This window comes from Danio rerio, chromosome 19, assembly GCF_049306965.1.
Source record: "Danio rerio strain Tuebingen ecotype United States chromosome 19, GRCz12tu, whole genome shotgun sequence".
Taxonomy (NCBI): domain Eukaryota; kingdom Metazoa; phylum Chordata; class Actinopteri; order Cypriniformes; family Danionidae; genus Danio; species Danio rerio.
In genome coordinates, this window is record NC_133194.1 from 14,515,542 (window position 1) to 14,539,184 (window position 23,643).

At 37.8% G+C, this 23,643-nt stretch overlaps 1 protein-coding gene across 3 annotated transcripts; it reads left to right on the forward strand.

Annotated features, from left to right (window-relative positions):
- The first annotated feature begins 528 nt into the window (after positions 1-528).
- lrp12 (low density lipoprotein receptor-related protein 12) lies at positions 529-22,118 on the forward strand. 3 transcript variants are annotated; one of them, XM_009294101.3, is made up of 7 exons: positions 529-1,411; positions 6,422-6,482; positions 12,438-12,573; positions 14,159-14,361; positions 14,994-16,095; positions 16,236-16,368; positions 19,802-21,943. In XM_009294101.3, the coding sequence occupies exons 2-7, from the start codon at positions 6,425-6,427 to the stop codon at positions 20,726-20,728; spliced, it is 2,559 nt and encodes an 852-aa protein (XP_009292376.1). In that variant the 5' UTR covers positions 529-1,411; positions 6,422-6,424; the 3' UTR covers positions 20,729-21,943. The 3 variants fall into 3 exon arrangements, with proteins under 3 accessions (XP_009292376.1, XP_005159617.1, NP_001076537.1); XM_005159560.5 differs by having other exon boundaries at positions 6,422-6,478; NM_001083068.1 differs by having other exon boundaries at positions 720-1,411; positions 6,422-6,476; positions 16,236-16,347; positions 19,781-22,118.
- Positions 22,119-23,643: the final 1,525 nt, after the last annotated feature.

Genomic DNA, 23,643 nt, shown 5'->3' on the forward strand with positions numbered 1-23,643 from the left:
ATAAGAAATTTGTATTTGAAAAATAAGTGCTTAATTTATATTTCTTCATTCTAAATCTTTAGGAAATATATTTGGTATATTAAAAAGTGTGGTTATGATGACCATACAACAAGCTAATCCAGCTAAAATAGCTTAAAATGTTGCTAAAATGCAGCATTTAAATATGATTATTAATTAAAAAATTAGGCAAATAACTGCCAAAAATTTAACTTTGATAAAAATAAAAAAATAACCACCTCTTTTACCAGTCTGCTATTTCAGATATTCAGATAAATGCTGTTTAACTTCAAACAATCTGGTAAAAAGTATAAATGTGTAACAAAAGAAAGAAAGAAAGAAAGAAAGAAAGAAAGAAAGAAAGAAAGAAAGAAAGAAAGAAAGAAAGAAAGAAAGAAAGAAAAGTTTACTGCATGTGTGTGTGTGTGATAGAGAGATAGTAAGATAGAGAAAGGGAGGAGAGGGAGGGATGTCAGAAGGGGGAAGGGGTGGTTTGTGGTGGTAAATACCCGGCTGTAATAACACACAAGCGATCGGAAAGGCCAAAATTGTGCGTGTGGATTTCAGCCAGGAGCAGGCGATCATGCTGGTTGAATAACCATGCAGTAGTTTTATTTTCAGTATTTGGTTTAGTCAGATTCCGTTAAATGTCTTCATTCTGTAGATCACTGTGTGGCTATATTTGTCTGGATTAGTGCTGTTTAACACCTTTAAACTCTTGGAATTAGCGCTTTCGCGTCGGATCATCGATAGATTAGTGTTGATCTCGTCTCAGGCTTTTAAGGACACTGTTTGTGTGTGTTTTACAGGAGAAATCGTGAGCTAACAACAAAAGCGCTAGCACAACCGGCTAGTCAAACACTGGTGCCTTTAACGTTAGCTTTTTTTTTAAAATCTATCAGCAATGGACATCGGAAACGATTTAGCTGTTTTACCTATTAGACACGTTTGCATTTGAACAGTGAGGTTCATTTAATGAATCAATGGGTTTGATATTAGTAGAGTAGATTAGATTAGATGTGTAGGTTGACATTAGCATTAGCTTGTTAGCATTGGCGACTCCTTTGTTGGGAAGACTGGTTGTGGTTTTACTCACTTTGCTTTTTGTTGAGGGAAATTATCGTTTTTATCAAATCCTGTCGGTAATTTTATTGCTTTTTACAGGACTGTCGTTTATCTAAGATGCTTGTTTGTCTGTGACCTAAGTGTTTTTATCAAGATCGTAGTAGAAAAACGAAAGGAAATGTCGAACAGTTAGTGTCTAGTTAATGCTAGTATATTTAACAAATTACAAATATCGTGTGTAAATAACGACACTAGAGCTATTAGTTATCGTTTAAAGCTATTATGGCTCACACGTTGAGTTTAAACCGGATCTATTTGCTATGGACACATCTACTCTTCATTGTTATGGGTAAGATACTTTATTTCGCTACTCAAATTATTATTTATGAATTTAGTTTAATAGTCGTGTTTATTGTATTGCTGGCCGTGATAAAATGTGTTTTCTGTGTTGATGCAGTTTTGCTTTAATGCTAAGTTATGCAAATAATTAAACTACAGACTAAAGTGATGTTTCAGACAGTGACACTGCTATGAGGGAAGTGCTGGTATTCATTCACATACATTGTGTTTTTTCCAATGGTTTGATTTAATTACAGTTTTGCAAATATAATGAAACTCTGACTCTTTTAACCTGTAGAGTGAATGTAATAAACATGGCCTGTGTGTGTGTTTGAGATCAGATCTGGGGTGAATGTAGAGAACAAAGACTTCTTTTGTTTACAGCATGTCTGTCCATCTCCATGATTGAATCCTATCATCTTGACTGGCAACAAAACAAATTAATCCTTTGCTCTTTGTTCTTTTGTTTATTACTCCTCCACCTTGTTGTTTATATGCCCGATAAGGGGTTTTCTAACATTTGCATATTATTATGGGGGAATTCTGTGTTTTTTACCTTTTACTTTCAATTTTTGTGTGGAAAATTCCCATGAATTCACATTTGTACCAAAGTGAAACAAAAGACTCAACCTCTGTGTTTTTTTGCAACATTGATTGGAAGTGATACAGCTAGAATGTAGCTGAAATGTAAACACATTCACTATTATAGAAGTATTAAATTTCACTGGTTTTAATTGCTTTTTGCAATCTCAAGTAATTCTTGTAGTTTTGTTATCAGGTTCAGTTACATTTAAATCACCAGAATGCACATCAACCAAATTCAGATACACTAAATAAAAATATACAACATAATTAACTAATTTAAGGCAGAATATCTAATGATATCTTAATCGTAATCCATATCTTAATGATATTAATAATAAAAATATTCTTAAACAGTCATAATATAGTATGTGACTGACTCCTGGTCATCCTCATTTTTGAAGCTAGACTAATTGATTGCTTAAATTATGTATATTTTCATTGTGAGTTATATTTTAGTCACAGTACATTAACAGGGTATCCACACATTCTTAAAAAATTTAAAATATCTTAAATTTAAAAATAAAATAGTATGCCTTAAAGTCTTAAATTTACTGAAATATTCTATTCTAGGTCTTAAATATTTTCTAAAGCGATCTTAATTTTTTCTTTGTTCATGTATTGCTACCCAATTTTGCCAACACCCACCCAATCTCCAACAATCCATCTTAACTTTTAACTTTTTATTTAAGAATGTCATTTTTAACTCTGTTTACCATAATTGTTTAATTAATATACTTTACAATAACACAGTTTGAAAAATTCTCCATGACTATGCATACATTTAGTTTATTATAGTTTATAAAACCTTTGAAACATTTTTAAATTATTTTTTTTAAAGAAAGGTCATGTTGAAAAAGTAAAAACTCTCCATGTATTTACTGCTGAGGAAGTTGACCTGGACAGACTATTTAGTTTTTTTATAGTTTGTAAAACCTTTACAACATTTAGCAATTTTTTTTTTTAGAAAGGTCATGTCGAAAAAAGTATGTGTGTATACAACTAGAGCTTGCTTGTTTTAACCAATATTTAAAATGTTTTGCTCGGAATAAATTAAACTTTTTTTATTATTAGATTATTTTTGTTTTATTAAATTATACTAAAAGTTTGATCGGGCAAACAAAAATATTTTCCATCTTGGGCATTCAAAAAAAACTCCTTAGTTTTTAGCCCTTTATTAGTCTATTGAGATCATTATAGTCTTAAAAATGTTTTAAAGTCCTAAATTTAACTTGCTGAAACCTGCAGAAATCCTGATTAAGTACTTTTTTTTAAAGCTCATTAAATTTAGATGGTTCTTGATATGTAGTGAGACTGTTGCATTTGTTCCAGTTGTGCGGGCTGTTGCAGAACTTACAATTGGCATGTTGATGTATAAGCTGAAATATCCACCACCGTATCCATCAGTTGTTGTACATTTGTTGTATATGCCTGTGGCCAGGTTTGCATGCCAGTGCTTGCATGTGTGCCGTTTCTCCTTTGCTCTGCATGCCATTATGCAGTCAGCTGCTGTAAGCAACAGACACGAGTGAGGGAAACCCCAACAGAAGATCAGCAAGCTTAAACAAAGAGTGCTCTTCAGAGACTTAACTTTGAGTTTTCTATGCATAGAGAATCATTGAATAGCATGCTGAATATATCCTGCAGAAATAGGTTGTGGCAAGTGGTTACCAGATTTTTAATTGATAACCCATTGAGTTCTGTTAAGACATCTAATCGATCAAACAAATTTTTGCCCAGACAGATTGTTTTTTTTATTATGTTTTTAAATTATATTTAGTTGATTTACTTAAATCTCAGGAAAGTGACTGCTTTTTATGAATAAATATGATTTATTTAGGAATGAAACTGCAATATTGCTTTGAGAAGCTCAAATGTTAAGCTCTGGTACTGGAAATATTTTGTAGGTGAAAAAAAAGTCAATATTGTCTAGAATGTCACTTGGTATTGACTTGTAGTTTGTTGAGCTATAGTAAAAATGAGTCAATATTACATTTGCAATTGCTGCAGTAAGCTGGTAATTGTGAAAGCCAGTTAAGGGCGTACTCTCACAAGGCACGGTTGCCTTCAACCGTGCCGAAGCGAGGTTGTCCCCGCTTCCCTCTCCCCGACGTCCTGCACTCACATTGCATCTTTATCTTCTGAACCTGAGCATGCTTGCGTCATCAATGATATGACTGTTCAGTTTAAGAGGAAGAGAAGTGCTCTTTGCCTAGCACAGTGGAGATTTTAGTTATATTGTTTTAGTCGCAGACAGTGACACGCAGTCAAATATTTTGCAGAGTGCTTCTAAATCATGCTGCACATATTATGAGGTTTGCTGAAAGTGCAGCTGATGTGCAGTGAGAGGTTTGTGTCTTTAATAAACTATGACCGTTCGTGTTCATTAAAAAGTAAATCCATATGAAACGGCCTCTTAAAAGTGATATCGAGTCTTAAGTTTGAGTGTGCTTTGCACTTACACTACAAGCGTACCGTGTCAAAGGCCAACCGCTGCAAAGGATGCTTTCTGCAACATAAAACATGAACAAACTGCCATGTTTAATTTGTTATCATCACCTTATGGACTATGAACTCGGAATGACATAATTACTTTCTAACAGAACTTAGATGTGCTGCTGAAGATTAAAGACACATGAGAGGTTTGCACTGACTGGGCTATATTTCGGGTTGTTTTTGAACCCAAATAAGGACTAAATGTATGCTGTGTGTAGTTTTTTCTGTAATTGGTAACGTATCGATGACTGTAAGGGTCTGTATGTGCTCGTATGTTGCATTTATTTATTTATTTATTTCATATAATTGCAGACGTTACAGTAGGCTATTTCGCACGATCATTGATCTGCAGTTATAATCAAATCCTGTTCATAGAAAGATTAGTAATGAACATTTATACATGCTTATTAATGTGTATAAAGTATCTGTTTTGTGAGAAGTGCTTATGTGAAATAACAGTACAGCTTTACCGTGACATTTCTTTGGGTAAAATTGACGTTGTCTGAAATTTTCTGTCATACACCACGCCCACCAAAAGGGGTACCCTTGTGACAATGGAAACGCAAGCCGGATAAAGGTGACCAGTACTGTACTGTACCTCTCAGTGGCAACGGGCCATTAGTTTCAGTTTAGTTTGCACCAATATTGGGTTTTAGGTAGGCCCACACGGAATATGCGCACGCAGAATTCCGCAGATTTTCCGCAGAATTCTGCAGATTTTTAGCCCATTATTAATTCTGTTTGTACTTGAGTAAATTTATTCAGTTTTTATTCAGTAATTTATTACTTTTTATTTAATATATTAAGGTTTTAGTTGTGATACTCTACTGGATACTCCCAAAACTATTCCGCAGAAATCCGCAGATTTTTACCAAAATTCTCTGCAGAAATAGCAAAAAACGTCCGCAGATTCCGTCTGGCCCTGGTTTTAGGTAACATGAATGTAGTTCAACTTTAATTACGCTGTTACCATGGTAATATAGAGCAGCCGAGCTGAGTCAAAATCCCACAACTGGTGCTGCAAACTTAACTGGCAAACCAGCCAATCTTCTTGCCAGTTTTCTTTCTTCAGCCATTCTTTAACTTCACTGTGCATGCCCCAGGACTATTCAATAATTATTTTTAAACGTGAATCCTGTTTGGTAGTCATGATAATTACAAATGGTAAATATTGCACATTCCTGTTGCAGTGTATGTTTAATACACTTAAAATATTAAAGTTAGGCCTGTGTAACCCTTGGCTAATATTTTAACTTGTTTTAACTGATTTAAGCCATGCATGCTTCATCTATGATAAAAGCAAGAACTTTTCAACCACTAACATAATGAAAACAAATGTTGAAATTATGTTTATTATCCTACCAAGAAATTACTCTGGGATTTAAAAAACAAGCACTTGGCTGCTGGGCAACACATTTAACCTTATTTTCTTATAAATTTCTTTTTTTTTTTCCAAAATAAAGCCTGAAGGGAGTGTCCCCTGAACGTGTCTATAATTATGAGAAACATACTGAACTGAGAATTTCTATATATAAGCTCGATGCATCATTACATCTCAGTCTGCCGCTTTGAAAGAGCTGTCTAATTCATGATTCATTATTCCTCTGCCTGCTTTGCACTCTGATTTTTGAAGCCAAGCATTGTATCTTCTGAATGGGTGTGGGTGTTTGAACCAAACTTTACTGGATTCCTTTTAGAATGTGGGAAGCGTTCTGGGTCAGTCTCTTACAATTGCACTATTTTAAAATTGAGTTGATAATGATTCAACGTTGCCTCCACTTGCATCCAGCTGTGGATAAAATTGCAACCTTTCATTTTCAAAGCCCTGCTGCACACCCAATTAAGTTTGAAGAATCGTGGTTTTGCACCCTTTAGGTTTTCATCTACTTATATTTCTTTCTTTAGCACAGCTGTCTTACGTACATCTTTTCTGTTTTTGCAGGAAATGCAGTTTCATCGCAGCACAGCGAGAACGTATATGTATCAGGGATGTCAAATGGTGAGTCTTGACTTGGGGTTGGTTACAGACACAATTTATAGCTCTTGTTAATCTTCAGGGCAAATAATATGGGTGACTGTTAAATAAAGCTCCTCAATAGTTTCCCAACACTTCAAACATTGCTTGCAGGGAACTGTATGTTTCTTTGCAGATCACTAGGTATTTTTGACAAAAGAATGCAAGACATATAAAGGCCCATGTTATTCAGCCTAGATTAGTCTGCAACTCGCATCTTACCTCTTGCTTGGGTAACTATAAACATAAAGGTTACTCGCTACTCTTTCACCCACCCTATATCATTAGCAGACCAGCTGTATTTTAAGCATGGCTTTAAATGGATTATTCCCCAAACATGAAAATTCTTTTTGCACTTGTTCAAAACCCATTTAAGTTTTTTATTCTGTTGAACACAGAATATGTTCAAGAACTTTGGAAAAATTTAACCATCGACATTCTTCAAAATATAGAAAAAACTGTCAAACTAGTTTGAAACAAGTAAAGGGGGAGCAAATCGTTACAGATTTAAAAGATTAGACTCGATTGACACTGCATTTGTATTTAAATGTACTACTCAACTGTCAGAAAAGTGCATTTTATAAAGTATGAATGTGAGCAGTATGAATAGAACTTGGACGTACCATAGTCATGTACACTAGATTTATCGCATACAAACCCTGTACATGCGTCATTAGTGCCGCCACATTTGTACAGGGCTCTCAGGACAAATGTCATTCAACCACGCTAGTCAAGACTAAGGCCAATGTGAAGATGCTGGACTTTAGCACTGTGTACAGGTGTAGTAATAAGCAATCAAAGAAAACAAAGCGTCATAACACTTCATAGGTAAGATTAAGGGTGCTTTTACACCTGTGAATCGATTCAGTTGTTCCGAAACAGAGATTACAAATGTTACATTGTTGCTCTTTGCTCTTAGAGCGGTTCGCTTTCACAAAGTTTCTAATCGGACCAAAAGAGCTAAAACAAGTCACGTGCGAGTAAACTCTCCTCACATTGGTCAGAGTGTCAGGGTGTATTTTGCAGCGTCCCGCTAAGCTGTCAGGAGAGGTATTGGTTTGATTGTGATTGACAGGGTGAACGTGCAATGTGTCTGAGGAGAGATGCGGTGGGGAGGGGTGAGAAGGGTGCGCAACGTAGCCTATTTGAGGACCGGGAGGGAGACGCGAGATTACCGGGAGATCATCACTTGTTTGCGGGCATCCGGAGACTCGCGAAACTTCCCGCCATACTCATAATTTTCTCTTCATATAGCCGTATGCCTATTAAATATACATAAAACACTGTGATATAACCGCGCTCGGATCGAATCGCTTTCTCACTGTAATTGAACCGCTCCAGGGTTCGTTTCAATCGAGCCGAGACCACCTCATTCAAGCGATCTCGGAGCGATTACTTTGGCGCGGAACAGAGCGGGATTGCCCTGTTCACATATGCCAAACGAACCGCGCTAACTGGGCAATCGAGACACGTTCCGAAACAAAAGTGTAGGTGTGAAAGCACCCTAAGTGTTTATATGTTATGAACTTTTGTGCTATACAAGTAGCCTGTTGATGATAATCTAGTCACTTAGGGCGTACTCACACTATGTACAGCTGCCTTAATCTGGGCCGAAGCATGCTTGCCCCCCTCCCGTCTCCCCCAACAGGCCGCACTCACATTACATTCGGCCTGAGCATGCTTATGTCATTGATGATGCAATGTAAGAGCTCTCGCTCAGCACATTGGAGATTTCTTTAGTTTAATCATTTTAGTCGTTTGGGATGCTGTGACACGCACTCAAATACTTTGCCGAACAGATCAGCCACTTTTTACGCTCATAAACAATTATAAAGTCCTCATGCTGTACGAATTATGAGGTTTGCTGAAGATGCAGCTGTTGTGCTATGTGGGGTTTGCGTCTTTAATAATTTACGACAGTTTGTGTTCATTGAACAGTAAGAATGATTAATACATCTATATGAAACAGTCCTTTAAAAAGTGACATCTCATCATCAGTTTCGGGCTTAAGCTGGATTTATACTTTCGCCTGGCTCTGCATCGTGCACCTCTGCTGATTGCGCGCACCTCGCGAAATGGACTAGGGTTTTATACTTGTATTTTATTCTTGTTTTTATACTTTGACGTTGTAATATTCTTTAAAACGACAGGGGGCGCTCAAAAGAAATCCACCGTAAAGTCAGATGGATAAACGGAGAAGTAGGAAGTTTCTGGAACTACGTCATATCATTAATATCATTCAATATTTTTAAACTAATTATTTTTATTGTTTTTATAAATTGTTTTAATGATTACAATGATTTTTATAACCATTCAAGATTTCTTAAATTAAACTTTGATGCATCACTTGCTTTTGCTCATATCTCGGACAATTTTTCCTATTAAAGTTTATTAAAATATTATTGACAAGAGAACATGAGTTGCTCTACAAATATATTTTATTATGCAATGATAAAATCTAAATGAAAGAGCTCGCTTACTTAAAAATACAGATGTTTTATTTATTTATTTTTATTTGGCCCGCTCCACAATTCACACATTACTGTCTGGCTCGTTTCTGTCCTCTACTTATGCTAAAAAGGCAATAATGGTCCAACATTCCTGACCAATATCACAAATAAAGCCCAGAAAAACAGGCCATCAGTATATTGTAAACTGATAGGTTTAAAATATTCCTTTCCAGTTATCAAATAAATAACTTGTTCCTTAATTATAAATCTGTAACTTTTAAATTATTTTAAATTCACAATTAAATATATACATCAGTGTAAAACCCATGACTGGTGGAAAAACATATTTCTGTAATTGTGTACCTGGCTCACTTTTGCATTAGTCTCTTTTGTCCTTTAAAAACTTATCCTTTAGGTTTTTTCAAACGTTATAACAAAAACGTTCCTCCTTTCCCTTGGCTGTTGCTATTCCTAGCCAAGAATTATTGATCATCTGGTTTTCTTTATGATCACGGATCAAAAAGATGTCTTTACAGTCATTCTGTTTCAGTCAAAATCTCTTTAGAGTGTTTCGTATTCAACTCAAATCAAACACGCCACCGCGTGCACTGTTCGCTCAAGTCTCAAAAAATGTTGTGTGCACTGGTAGCCAAAATCATGTCGCGTGCACACAAAGTTAACTTCCACTAACACCGCGAGGACGTCACATTTGCCACTCGCACTCAAGCGAACTAGTGGACGCGTCAAGTATAAACCAGACTTCAGGCGTGCTTTGCACTCATACTACAAGCATACCACGCCTGAGCCCAAGTGAACCGCACTTTGGCACACCTCTTGCAACTGTGCCAGGGTCAGCCAACTGCACTGTACCTGAGCCTGATTCAGAGCACTCACACTTCTCAAATGATCCGAGAAACAGGCCTGGGCATGGTTCGGATGGCATAGTGTGAGTACGCCCTTAGTGCACTGATCATAAGCAAAGTAGCACCAACTCACACTAAAAACCAGGCTTATGTGAGTTTGAATGAATAAAATCAGCAAACAATGTAAATGACATATGACAACAAGATAATGCGCTGCTAGAAACTTGTATTATTGTTGGCTAAGAGATTGAGTCATTCATGAGAATAAGATGCGAAAGTGGGAGAGGCGGTGTGTTTCTGGACCAAGATTAGATCAAATTTAACAGGGAGGGGGGACAATACATTTTCATGCACCCAAACACATGCTCTTTTTCTACAATGCACGTGCGATCACTTAGTGATGTAGAAAAATTATGTAAAATTATAATCTTCATTATTTAAAAAAATATTTGCATAGTGACCACTGGGAAAACTCCCGATTACAGATGTGTGTATGTGTGTGTATAGCTGGCTCTGGGTGGCCAGTCCTCCAATGCACCTTGGTCCCACATTCTTTCAAAGGAGCGCTACTAATACTAGTACTAAAATATCAGCTCTATTTACTCATTCCTTCCAATTGACACCAATGGCATAGGCGACATCTAATGTAAATATCTATGGGACGTACTACATCCACCATTTTGCCATGATCACGTTACCAACCGTCATAAGTTGCATCACTTCAGTCCCATTTATGAATTCTCTCTTGAATTCTTAGGACATCATGCGATTGCGCAGCGTGCATGGGATGCGCACTTCAGAATCTCGCCGAAAGTCGTAGATCATCCGGGTACTTCTCGCTTACTGATTTTCTAACTCTATGAATTCTGACATACTACTCGGCTTCCATACTGATTTTAGCATACTATATAGTATGGTATAGTAGTCTGCGCTTTTGGATGCAGCCATTGTTTGTTCTGAAATAATGATTACAATTTTTACGATGTTTATTTTTCTACTTGGTGCAGTTCGCTTTCACGCTGCAAAGTTTCAAAATGAACGAAATAGTTCAAACAATTCATGTGCGAGTAGGCTCCTCACATTGGTCAAAGTTTTTGTGTTTATTTTTAAGAGTCCCATGGATTCCTCTCAGCTGTCATACAGGGACATGTGACATTATAAGCAAAAAGGTGCACTTTAATTTTGAATTCACTCACAGACATTATCACCCAATATAAATTAAAGAGGTAAGACTGTCTTATGCATCAGTCAAATCATGAAGTAGATCAATGTTGATCTTTTTCTCGAGGTGTCCGTGCAAAAATGAACAATACAATAGGCCTATTACAAAATATTAGAAGACTAAAATATGGAAAAAATATCAGATGGTAATTTTGGTCTTTTTTTCTAACAAATAAACAACTCTTTCTGATATTTCAGCATGACTTTACTTTTGTAGTTGACATAAAACACACTTTAACCGGTAGGATTGACATCCCACCCACCCCATACTTTTCTCTTAATAAAGCCATATGGCTATTACATATTCATAATACACTGTGATATAACGTCGTTCGTTGGATTGGATTGTTTTGTCACTACAATCAATCTGCTTCAGAGTTTATTTCTATCAAGCCAAGACTACCTAATTCAGGCAGTCTAGGACTGATTGTTTCGGTGTGGATCAGAGTGCGATTGCTGGATTCACATATGCCAAACAAACTGCACCAGGTTCCGAAACAAATGTCAAGGTGTGGAAGCACCCTAAAAACAGTGAACTGTGTAAACATGATTTCAAGGTATATCTATCAGGGTATATGGGGAGCTAGCATTTCTTCCCATACTGATAAACTTCTGGTGAAGGGTTATTGTGACTTTTTTTTTTTTCTTTTTATAATGTTCCTTTTACATCATCGATGTTGTAATGTAATTAAAATACAATTAGTTAAATAGACTTTGGCATTCATTTAGCTGTTCAAGCCAAAACGAGACAAAAAACCGCTTGCACACGCTCGTCAGAATCGGCAGGCTAGCGCAGAAGCTCCATTGAAAATACTGGGGTAAAATAAATGTTCATATTTTAAAGACATGGTGAGGAAAAATGTATTTAATGCAGTGCTTGTACAATCTGAGATCCTCTTTTTATCAGATATCACTCAACCAGTGGAGATTGCTGATATTTACAGAAAACAAACCTTAAATGCGCCAATTTTGTAATGGCCTACAGTTTACCATAAGCGCTCAACCCAGGTCACTGACAAATTAAAAGTCCTTTAGCATACTTCCGCATATATCCTATATAAAGTTAAAACCTGACCCCAAATGTATGGTTTAATAAACTTCTGATCAGCCGCAAGATGTATCACGTAAATTCTAGCCTTCATTAACAATGATACATGTCAGCACAGTTCAATTCTGTATAATGTTGGTTATTAAATGTTTGTTCACTACTAAAAAATAATTTAAATGGTTTTAGCTCAGATGTGAACTCTCTCATCTGCTTCACATCAAGATAACGTTTTTTTTTTTTTTGGCATGCCCAAGTCAAACTAGCCAGGGTTTGGTTTTGGATATGGTGCAATGCAGGAAACATGACCGCTCACGTTTGTTTTGTATTAATCAATTGTTATGTTTATGTGTGTGTGGGTCCAGCCTGTGGAGATGTGGCAGAGCAGATAAGGGCATCCAGTGGAGTGATAACCAGCCCTGGTTGGCCCTTTGAATACCCATCTCGCATCAACTGCAGCTGGAACATCAGGGCCAACCCTGGAGAGATTATTACCATCAGGTAATGCATAGCCATAATACTGCAATATTCAACCTTCCACTGAAAACATAAAGGGATGGTCAAAAGCAATGTAGTGTTTTAGTTTGCCTAAATAACAGGCTTAAACTGCAGTCTTGTTAGCATTTATTATATGAGCTGAATAATGGTCACTATAACGTTCAGAATGGATGGTTGTTCTCTTACTATTTTAACTTTCTTTTCATAGATTTGCTTTTAAATAAAAAAATCTGCTCATTTAGATAGTCGCAAAAAACACACAAAAAAAAACATGTTTGTTTTTATCGTTGTCATGTCCTCAAAGAACAGATCCTAATGCAAAGCAGCATTTCTGTGGATTAGATTTTATTATGAGCTCTGCCCCTGTTTCAAGGAATGATGCATGTTTGTTTTTTTTAAGTTGCTGCCACCTCAAGCCAACTCCTTTGAAATGGCTCTTTATTTCTAAATATATGTTCTGCATTTGCTCTATTCTTGTACTGCCTGCTTGCCTGAACCAGAGCATTTGTTTGCATCTTTATCCGAGAATGGTGACCATGGTTACTGGCACAGAAATAGAGCCATTTGTTTTCTACAGGATGCAATCGTTGTGGTAAACACAGATACTCACTAAATCTGCCATCTGGAAACGTCATTTTAAAAATGATGAGTCCAATTTTGTGTCCCGCAAGCATTTTTTTTTTTTGTAACATTTTTCTCAAAATTAGAAAATTCTTCGCATTTTTTATGTTACAGCCTTAATCCAAAATTAAGTTAATTTATTTCCTGCAAATGTATTAAAAATAAAAAACCTGAAAATAACATGTACATAAGTATTCACAGCCTTTGTCGTGAATCTCTAAATTGAGCTCAGGTACATTCTGTTTCCACTGATCATTCTTGAGATGTTTGAGCAGCTTTATTGGAGTTAACCTGTGGTAAATTCAAGGTCCCAGGGTTGATAGTGCATGTCAAAGCACAAGCCAAGCATGAAGACAAAGGAATTGTCTGTAGACTTCTGAGACAGGATTGCCTCAAGGCACAAGGCTGGGGAAGGTTACAGAAAAATTTCTGCTGCTCTGAAAGTGTTAATGAGCACAGTGGCCTTCATTATTTGAAAGTGGAAGATGTTTGGAACCACTAGGACTCTTCCTAGAGCTGGCCGGCCATCTAAGCTGAGTGATCAGGGAAGAAGGGCCTTAAGCCTCCTTTCCATTGCACACGACAAGCGACAGACAAGAAGTCATTCGTTTCCAATGGAGAGTAGATCATCTCCATATGCGGAAAATTCATATCCGAATTAAGCTGCAGATCTGTTGAAATATTTGAACTCCTGCGACTAGACCTTATGTGACTGGCCGACCGAATGTGAAGTATTCCAGTGTTGTCCAAGCAGGTCATTGTCATTATGGGGTATTGTGTGTAGAATTTTAAGGAAATAAATGAATTTACTCCATTTTGAAATAAGACTGTAACAAAAAAAAGTGAAGCGCTACAAATACTTTTCGGATGCTCTGTAAATTATGTATTATTTACAGGAAAAGTGTTTTATTTTGTCCCCCTTGTACTAAATGTACCTAATAGTACCTAATATCAAATGTGCTTTTAGTTTTCAGGACTTTGAGATTCAAAGTTCACACCGATGTGGTTTAGACTGGATCTCCATTGGAACCTATAAAAACCTGGATGGATACCGAGCCTGCGGCTCATCTATTCCGGCACCATACATCTCCTCTCAGGATCACGTGTGGATTAAGTTCCACTCTGATGATAGCATGACTGGAAAGGGCTTCAGGCTCTCTTACGTAACAGGTAGACCTGCTATTTATATCCCTTTAGATGCATCAGAGAGGATACGTATTTGCTTCACACTATGTGGCACAGCTATGCAACACTGTTTTTCTGATTGTATTCGGTTAATTTACAAATACTATTTGATTGTCAAGAACACACACCTTTAGCTTTCTTTTTAAATCAATTATATTCTTAAGAATAATACCATTATTATCCTGAAGGTTTTGGAAAAGACTCTAAACAAAGTCATTCCCACTTCACAGTATGATCTAAACTGTTTGAACTAATCTTACTATATCATCTAAGAGACCAGAATATCATAGACACTATTTGTATTTCACCATTTTGAATTGATAAATTGTGTACTTGAATGCAATGGCAGTGACTTTTGATAAAAGCAGCTGGCAAATGCATATATGTAAATGCTAATTTCTATTAATATTGAAGTATGACTTTGGTTGTTGTAAAAGAACTTAAACACAAAACATTATCTAAAAAGTCGGATGAAATAGATCATACTCTTGGAGGTTACGGTTTCATATCTTGCAGATTAAAAGAATCCTCTGAATCATAAATCTTGCAAATATCCATTAATCAAAGATTACTGTTACTGTCTCTTCAAAAGGGTAATATCTGCTTGCAATTTGCAGGGAAATCAGAAGAAGCCAGCTGCAAACCTGACCAATTTCACTGCGCCAATGGGAAATGTATCCCGGAGTCATGGAAGTGCAACACTATGGATGAATGTGGCGATAACTCGGACGAGGAGTTATGCGTACAGCCAAATCCCTCTGCGTTCTTCTCTTTCCAGCCCTGTGCCTTCAACCAGTTTCCTTGTCTTTCACGTTACACCCGTGTTTACACCTGCCTGCCAGAGTCTCTTAAATGTGATGGCAGTATTGATTGCCAGGACTTGGGTGATGAGATCGATTGTGACGTGCCCACCTGTGGTGAATGGCTCCGCAATTTCTACGGTACTTTCAGCTCACCCAACTATCCTGACTTCTATCCACCTGGCAGTAACTGCACATGGCTGATCGACACTGGTGACCACCGAAAGGTTATCTTGCGCTTTATGGACTTTAAACTTGATGGTACAGGCTATGGCGATTACGTTAAAGTCTACGACGGACTAGAGGAGAACCCCAGACGCCTATTGCGTGTGTTGACTGCATTCGACTCTCGAGCCCCTGTAGCGGTGGTGTCCTCTTCAGGACAGCTTCGGATACACTTTTACGCTGACAAAATCAATGCGGCTCGAGGCTTTAATGTTACGTATCAAGTAGATGGTTTTTGCCTGCCATGGGAAATCCCATGTGGAGGAAACTGGGGTTGCTACACTGAGCAACAGCGCTGTGATGGCTACTGGCATTGTCCCAATGGCAGGGATGAGCTCAACTGCAGTAACTGCCAAGAAGACGAGTTCCCATGCTCAAGAAACGGTGCCTGCTACCCACGCTCTGACCGGTGCAACTACCAGAACCGCTGCCCAAATGGCTCTGATGAGAAGAACTGCTTTTTCTGCCAACCTGGAAATTTCCACTGCAAGAACAACCGCTGTGTTTTTGAAAGCTGGGTATGTGACGCGCAAGACGACTGTGGGGATGGAAGCGATGAGGAGAGCTGCCCGGTAATTGTACCCACAAGAGTCATCACTGCTGCTGTAATTGGGAGTTTGATCTGTGGTCTGCTGTTGGTCATTGCTTTGGGCTGCACCTGCAAACTGTACTCGCTTCGAATGTTTGAGCGCAGGTAAGCTATTTGTTAAGTAGATTGTTGAGCCAGAAAACACAAAAAAAAATAATCAGCATTTTTGTGTGTGCTTCTGTGATGCTCTCTCTCTCTCTGTCAACTATTGACTAGAAATTCCATTGGGTTTGTTGTTCTTCCAGGTCATTTGAGACTCAGCTCTCTAGAGTGGAAGCAGAATTACTGAGAAGAGAAGCTCCGCCGTCGTATGGGCAGCTGATTGCTCAAGGACTGATCCCCCCAGTGGAAGATTTTCCTGTCTGCTCTGGAAATCAGGCAAGGAGACAAATAAGAAAATTGCATATTTAAATGCGTCACAGACTGGAAAATCTAGATTTACCTAGGTATAGCTGAAAAAGGGTTCTGTACATGGAAATGACATGCCATGAGGCCCAAACCCTATTGTTTCCTTATTCTCATGTAAATCCTGCGAGTGTAAAGTCTTGGTGAAAAACAGGCCTATTGGAGCAAAACATCCACTCTGACGATCCACACAGGATTATTAATATGCACACCTCAGGCTGTGTTTAACTGCCTGAGTATACACGTTTAATGCACATTTAGTCATTATTTGGTATTTCTATGAGTTATTTCTGGGGTTATAAATTATCAATATCACATGAGTAGCAGTGCGATGTGGCTGTATATCAGCACTGGTGGGAGGTGTGTGTTGGCTTTAGTGTCCCACTAGTGGCTATATACAGCCATCGCACTGCAACGAATGTGATATTGCATTTATACAACAGTTCGATGGCATAGTTGTGTATATAAAAAAGAAAATCAAGTACGGAGAGTCTAAAACCCTTTTGTATGAGCAACTACTTTCTTCTGCCATTCATTCACATATGCAGCTGATGGCAGAACATCAGAAACAGTTGCTACTTCACCAACACCACTTTAGAGCTAGTATTTGAATGATTCTTTACCATATTGCCAAAAGTGATAACAAATTGGTTATTTTGCTGACATTTTAAGATTATAAGGCTGGACGGCATGAAATCGGGAGATTACAATAATTAATCAGACTACCAGATTACTGTTTTGTCTGTGATGAGGAAAAATGGTAAACACATGCGGGCATTTCTTCTTTCTTTCTGTTTACTGAACTTATATGCAGTGAGTTCCATCTCACACTTAACACACTACAATTACTATGTTAAACATACAGCACTACAACATGAAAAAGAAAGAGATTGACTTAGAAACTCACGTATCAGTTTTATAATGATTTGATCAGCTGTAGTCAAAAATTACGCTTTGCTTTCTCCTCTAAGGACTTATGTGGTCTGTCGCCATCTATGTCGCTGCATAGTTGCAATTTAAACAACTACATTCTCGCCTAAAGAAAGCCTCAAAAGTATATTATGTTGTCTAACAGCTGCAATATTTGTCAAACTGTAGTGAGTTTATTGATCTGCTGTCACTCTATGTGGGCGGAGTAATACAGAAGGGTGAGGAGGCTGTACGAGTTTTGAGAATTTGCAGAATATCGCACAACTATCATCCAGTCAGATTTGAGAACCAGACAGAACTGCTGAATAAATAAGCATATAAAACTGTTTCTAAAAGTTTTATTTTTAACTTAATTGCCTAAGCAATTTTGAAAAATCAAAACAATTGAACATCGAGTCAGTGCACTCTGACTCCTTTAAAGCCAATTCACACTGAGTATTAGCTGTGCATCCACACCATCTAATGACAATGTTCTGTTCATTACAAATTCATGGTGCAGTTGTGTTGCATTAAATAGTTAAGCTCGATCCTAATGCTATTCAGTGTTTTTATGGTTGATCAACTGAAGAAAAAATCGTCTAAAATGATTCAAGTGGTATTTTTGCAGAAGATTGTATTTTTTCAACAGAAGAAAGAAACTCATAACGATTCACTTGAGTGAGACTACTTTTTTTTTTTTTTTTTTTTGGATGAACTATCCATTTTATGAGATAAGGGATTTAATTTTAGTGATGTCAATAAGGCAGGGGTATATGACAAAAATACAATCTTGATAATTATTTTCCATATTGAACGATAATAATATATATTTCGAAATAAGTTGTTAATGCTTCCAGATTTAAAAGCGCACCCCAACAATGACTGAAGCCACAAAAATTAGAGGGTCTATTAAATGGCATAACGTATTTCAGGCCAATAAATATACGGTGGCTCAAAATTCAGTAACATCTCTAATATCAATACTTTTTCAGATTCCCATCGTGTGGTTGGCTCTTGGATCAATTTAAAGTAAAAAAGAACAGAGCCATTGTTAATGACAAATTCTATCGCCATTTGATAAAATATCACAGTTTCCTCTAGGATTTTTCTCTTTCTCTCTTCTCTTCGATTTCCTCTGTTCGTGCACAACTTCTAAGCGCAGGTCTTGTTGTGCGCTCTCAAATAAACGATGCTAGAGTCAAATTAGTGCGTTTATGTAACAAGTATGTCTCCACACTGCAAAAAATGCTCTTCTTACTTAGATTTTTTGGCTTGTTCCTAGTCCAAATATCTAAAAGTTCTTAAATCAAGAAGCATTTTCTAGACAAGCAAAACATATTGTCTTGTTTAAAGAAATAATATGCCAAAAACTAAGTGAGTTTTTCCTCAAATCAAGCAAAATAATCTGCCAATGTGGTAAGCAAAGTAATCTTGTTTTTTGATTTGTGATAAGATTATTTTGCTTACCCTGCTCCTGCCAGGTTTTAGTCCGAACCCAACCGCTCCCACTTATGTTCAGCATTTGTTGTCCTGCTGCCCGACCTGCCCCGTTTGTCTGTATAAACACACACATAGACACACAGCACCAAGCAAGTGACACAGACAGCATTACATCATTACACACAGCACCAAGCTCTCTCTTCACACACACATAGACAGCAACAAACAAGTTAAATGCAGCATCACACTCTCTCATTCACACACACACACAGCAACAAGCTTTCTCTCATTAACACACATACACGCATACACACATAGACAGCAACAAACAAGCTAAACGCAGCATCACGCTCTCTCATTCACACACACACAGCACCAAGCTTTCTCTCATTCACACACATACACACATACACAGATAGACAGCAACAAACAAGCTAAACGCAGCATCATGCTCTCTCATTCACACACATACACAAATAGACAGCAACAAACAAGCTAAACGCAGCATCATGCTCTCTCATTCACACACACACACAGCACCAAGCTTTCTCTCATTCACACACATACACAAATAGACAGCAACAAACAAGCTAAACGCAGCATCACGCTCTCTCATTCACACACACACACACAGCACCAAGCTTTCTCTCTCATTCACACACACACATAGACAGCAATAAACAAGCTAAACACGCTCTCTCATTTACACACACATACATATGCGTGCATACATACATACATGCTCGCTCGCTCACAAGTCGGGGCTGATATTGTTAGACCGCCCGTCTCCTGTTCAAAATACAACGGTTATCGACTGCTCCTGCACTTTTATTCGGAAATGTATTCCCGCGCAACAAAAAAATCTGGTCTGATCCCGCGCAGACCTCTACTGTTATGTAGCTGTGGCAGGATGATTTTTGGTGTGGCAGCCCGTCATGGAAAAAAGAATGTAACGGAAACCATTTTAGTTCTTTTAGTGTTTTGGGTAAACTAAATGAGCATTTGAAATCAAATAAAAAAAAAATGTATGTATCAACATCTTGCTTCTTGCTTTCAGGCTTCTGTTTTGGAAAATCTAAGATTGGCAGTTCGTTCCCAGCTGGGATTCACCTCAATCCGACTTCCAACCACAGGTCGTCACGGCAACATCTGGAGACGTCTGTTCAATTTCACACGTTCACGGCGATCTGGTTCTCTTGCACTGGTATCTGCAGACACTGAAGAAGGCCTTACAGGCAATGCCTCAGCTCGTGAGCCAGAGAGACTTGGCTCTCACCGGGGACTGTTGCCCTTGGACTCAGATGACACTGACACTGAGAGCGACCACCATTCCCGCAGGGATGTTCCTGGAGCTGTTGGAGGCCTGATGGCACCACTGCCACAGAAAACTCCCCCTACAACAGCTGTGGAAGCCATCGTCTCAGTGTCTGCCAGCTCTGCTCCACTGGTCAGCCGGGAGAGCAGCATCTCTGAAAGCATCTCTGAAAGTTCTGGAGTAACTGGACCTTCGTGTGCTACTACTAATTCTAGTACTTCTGCAAGGAGCCCCTTCGTCAGTGCTCTAAACCGGGTCACCCGCAGCCTGCGCTGGATTCGTTTCTCATTAGGGCGAGCTGGTGATGGAGGGACCACTGGCATCGAACAGAATCACAGCCCATTGCGGCAGCTAGAGCAAGGTAGTGCGGGGTGCACTGGTGTCATTAGGGGAGAGGACGAAGATGATGTGGAGCTCCTCATTCCCGTGTCAGAGGCCGGTTCCCTGGACAGTGATGAGAGCTCCAGGCCCCTACTGGAACAAGGTCTGGAGCAGGTCTTTGGCCCACATCTTGCTCCGGCTGCCGTCTCTCTCAGAGGACAACTGGGGGTTCGGGACGGCCCCTGTGAACACTGTGGAATTGTCCATACAGCGCGAATCCCGGACGCTTGTCTGGAGGCAACAGCAAAAACAGAAACTAGTGATGATGATTCTTTGCTGCTCTGTTAAGACTTAGAGGAACTCCCTGACTCAGTACGTGACCCATATGAAATGCCCCTGCTCACAGCTTGCCATTTTTGTTATCGCCTCCTAGTGGAGCGGAGGTTGAATGTTTTTAGACGCGTCTCCTTTTTACAAAAAGGAAGAGCTTCGGAAATCAGGTACTTTTAAAGACCAGTCCGTAAAAATCATACGGAGTACGAGAGCTCCCCAATCCCACTGTTCCTTCCACTGTGCAATATTAGTATTCGTTGAGATGTTTACCAGGTCAAAGTCTATTTTTCTGGAGTCAAATTAAGCTCACAAAGTGTAAAGTGTGAGCCGCTCTGCAGATCTCGGAATGGGAAAGCAGCACAAACAAATGCATCTGCCCTGGACAATGTGGAACGGTGAATGACTGAACACACACTGGAAGGCTCTGAGAGATTTGTTACTTAACCTTTAATTTATTTCTACTTCTGATGTCCGATATTTGTCTTTTTAAAAGAACCATTGCCCCAAAAATGAAATGTCTACATACCCTCATATTGTTCCAGACACACTTTTACATTTTTTTTATTAATTTATTTACTTTTATTGGTGATCCCTCAGCTCTTTTCTATAAAGTGAGAGTTAATGAGACTGTGCCATCAAGCATAAAAAGGATGCACACATGCTATAATCAAGTTAAATTGTTAGATCGTGATTAATAAGTTGCTATTTCTGGTTGGCAAGTTATACATTTTCCTTCCATATACATTTGTATTGTATGGAGAAAAAAAAACATTTGTAAGCAGTAAAAAAAAAAAAATTCTCTCAAATCAAATCGAGGTCTTATTTCAACAGAGGGAAGTCTTATCGGTTTGGAACCATTGAGTGAATGATAGAAATTTCATTTTGGGTTAAATTGTTCTTTAAACTGCTTGCAAAAAAATTGGGAGAATTGGTACATTTGTTCATTTGAGTGCAAGTTTTGGTCCCTGCTGCAGTGGTACTAGTTGTGTGACTTGCGATTATGCGTGAGGGATGTTTATTTATAACAGATTCTAATCTGAGAGGGAGTGACTATTTTTCAAGGATGTTGCATTGTATAACAGCCACTTCTGTTTGTTGTATTTATTTTTGTTACCGTTAACCTTTTGGTAACATTACTGTTTTGGTACTGAGAATTCTTGTGTGAGTGTGTATATTTATTATTGTTTTTTTTTTTTCTTCTCCATTTCAATAGCGTTTACTTGAAAAGCATGTCCAGCTGTCTTGTGCTTATTTTTTCCATTTCATAATGCGGTGTTAATATATATATATATAAAATTATATATACACGCACACATACACAAACATGCAAATGATATATATAAATATATATAAAGATAAAAAGAAAATGTTTACTGCACTAAGAGAATAAAAGTGTTCATCCCAATTTTTTTTTTGTTTTGTTGTTGGTTTAAACTGTTTAAATAGTAGTATTAGCTTCTTTTGCTTGTAGCGAAGAGGAAGCATATCAGATGCCATCTGTGAACTGCACCGCAAAGAAACCACAGCAGTGTCCCTTAGACACAATCCAGTGAGTATGGGAAATGGACCCTTTTCTCATTTCTAGGTTTCTCAGTAGTGGAAGTCATCATTGTTAGGTAAACTAGGAGGGCAGTGAATAGGAGAATACATCAAATCATTTTTTTACATTTCTATTTCCTGAAGTAATTAAAGAAAAACTCCACAATCAAGACTTTCAATAAAAAAAAAATTGGAAAAAAAGCGCGAGACTGATAGCCAGAAGAGAGAACAACGTCAAATTTACTGTCCTGCCGGTGCATTACAAGCGACTTGCACAAGCGGGAATTTATTTTATTTTTTTGTAGTTTGATGCATGCATTTATTTATATTTTTAAACAAAATATAAACATTGTTTTAAGGATTTAAGATTCTGAATACAGTTAAATGCATCATAACATGTCTTGTGAAAATGGTCTATAGCTTGCTGAGGGTTCTATAATCGGTTTATGTAAAAAAAAAAAAAAAAAAATGGGTAGTAATTTCTGTACCATATAAACAATAGTGTATTTTTAAAGAATTTGTATTGCCATGCAGTAGAACAGGGGTGATCAATCCTGTTCCTGGAGATCTACCTTCCTGTAGATTTCAGTTGCTACCCATTTCAAACACACCTGCCTGTAATTATCAAGTGCTGTTCAGGTCCTAATTAATTGGTTCAGGTGTGTTTGATCAGGGTGAGAGCTGTGTTTTGCAGGAAGGTAGATCTCCAGGAACAGGACTGAGCAGCCCTGCAGTAGAAAGTGTACTGTTGTACCAAAAAGTTTTAATTTTTACAAAATTACATGTGTGGTCCTACAATAACCGATATAAAGGTACAGTTGAAGTCAGAATTATTAGTCCCCCCTTTGAATTGTTTTTTTCTTTTTCTTTTTTTTTTATAAATATTTACCAAATGATGTTTAACAGAGCAAGGAAATGTTCTAAAAATTTTCTTTTGGAGAAAGTCTTTTTTTTTCTCGGCTAGAGTAAAAGCAGTTTTTATTTTTTTAAAAGCCATTTTAAGGTAAAAATTAATAGCCCCTTTAAGCCAGTGGTTCTCAAAGTGGGGGTCAGGACCCCTTGAAGGGTCGCGGAACAATGAAGGGGGGGGTCGCCTGGTGATTTCCAAAAATCTACTTATTATTATTAGACCATAAGAATGACCATATTTTCTCCATAACCAACTGAAGAGAAAAAAACAGTCGTTTATAGTTACTATAGTAGCTTATTTACTTGTTCTATAGGATTGCGACCCCTGGGGTAAATACATTATATTAAAGACACAGCAATAGCGTCAGATGCAGCAGATTGATTTTATACCACCAGGTTAAACTTTCTGGCCCATTTACAGCACTGAAATACATAAAAAAAATAAACAAAGAATAGACTTTGGTCCATTGGTGTGTGTGTGC

Coding starts and splice junctions, on each gene's coding strand:
- lrp12 (XM_005159560.5), top strand. CDS start 1,345: ATGGCTCACACGTTGAGTTTAAACCGGATCTATTTGCTATGGACACAT. Junction 14,362..14,993: donor CAGGCTCTCTTACGTAACAG/GTAGACCTGCTA, acceptor TGCAATTTGCAG/GGAAATCAGAAGAAGCCAGC. Junction 16,369..19,801: donor CTGTCTGCTCTGGAAATCAG/GCAAGGAGACAA, acceptor TCTTGCTTTCAG/GCTTCTGTTTTGGAAAATCT.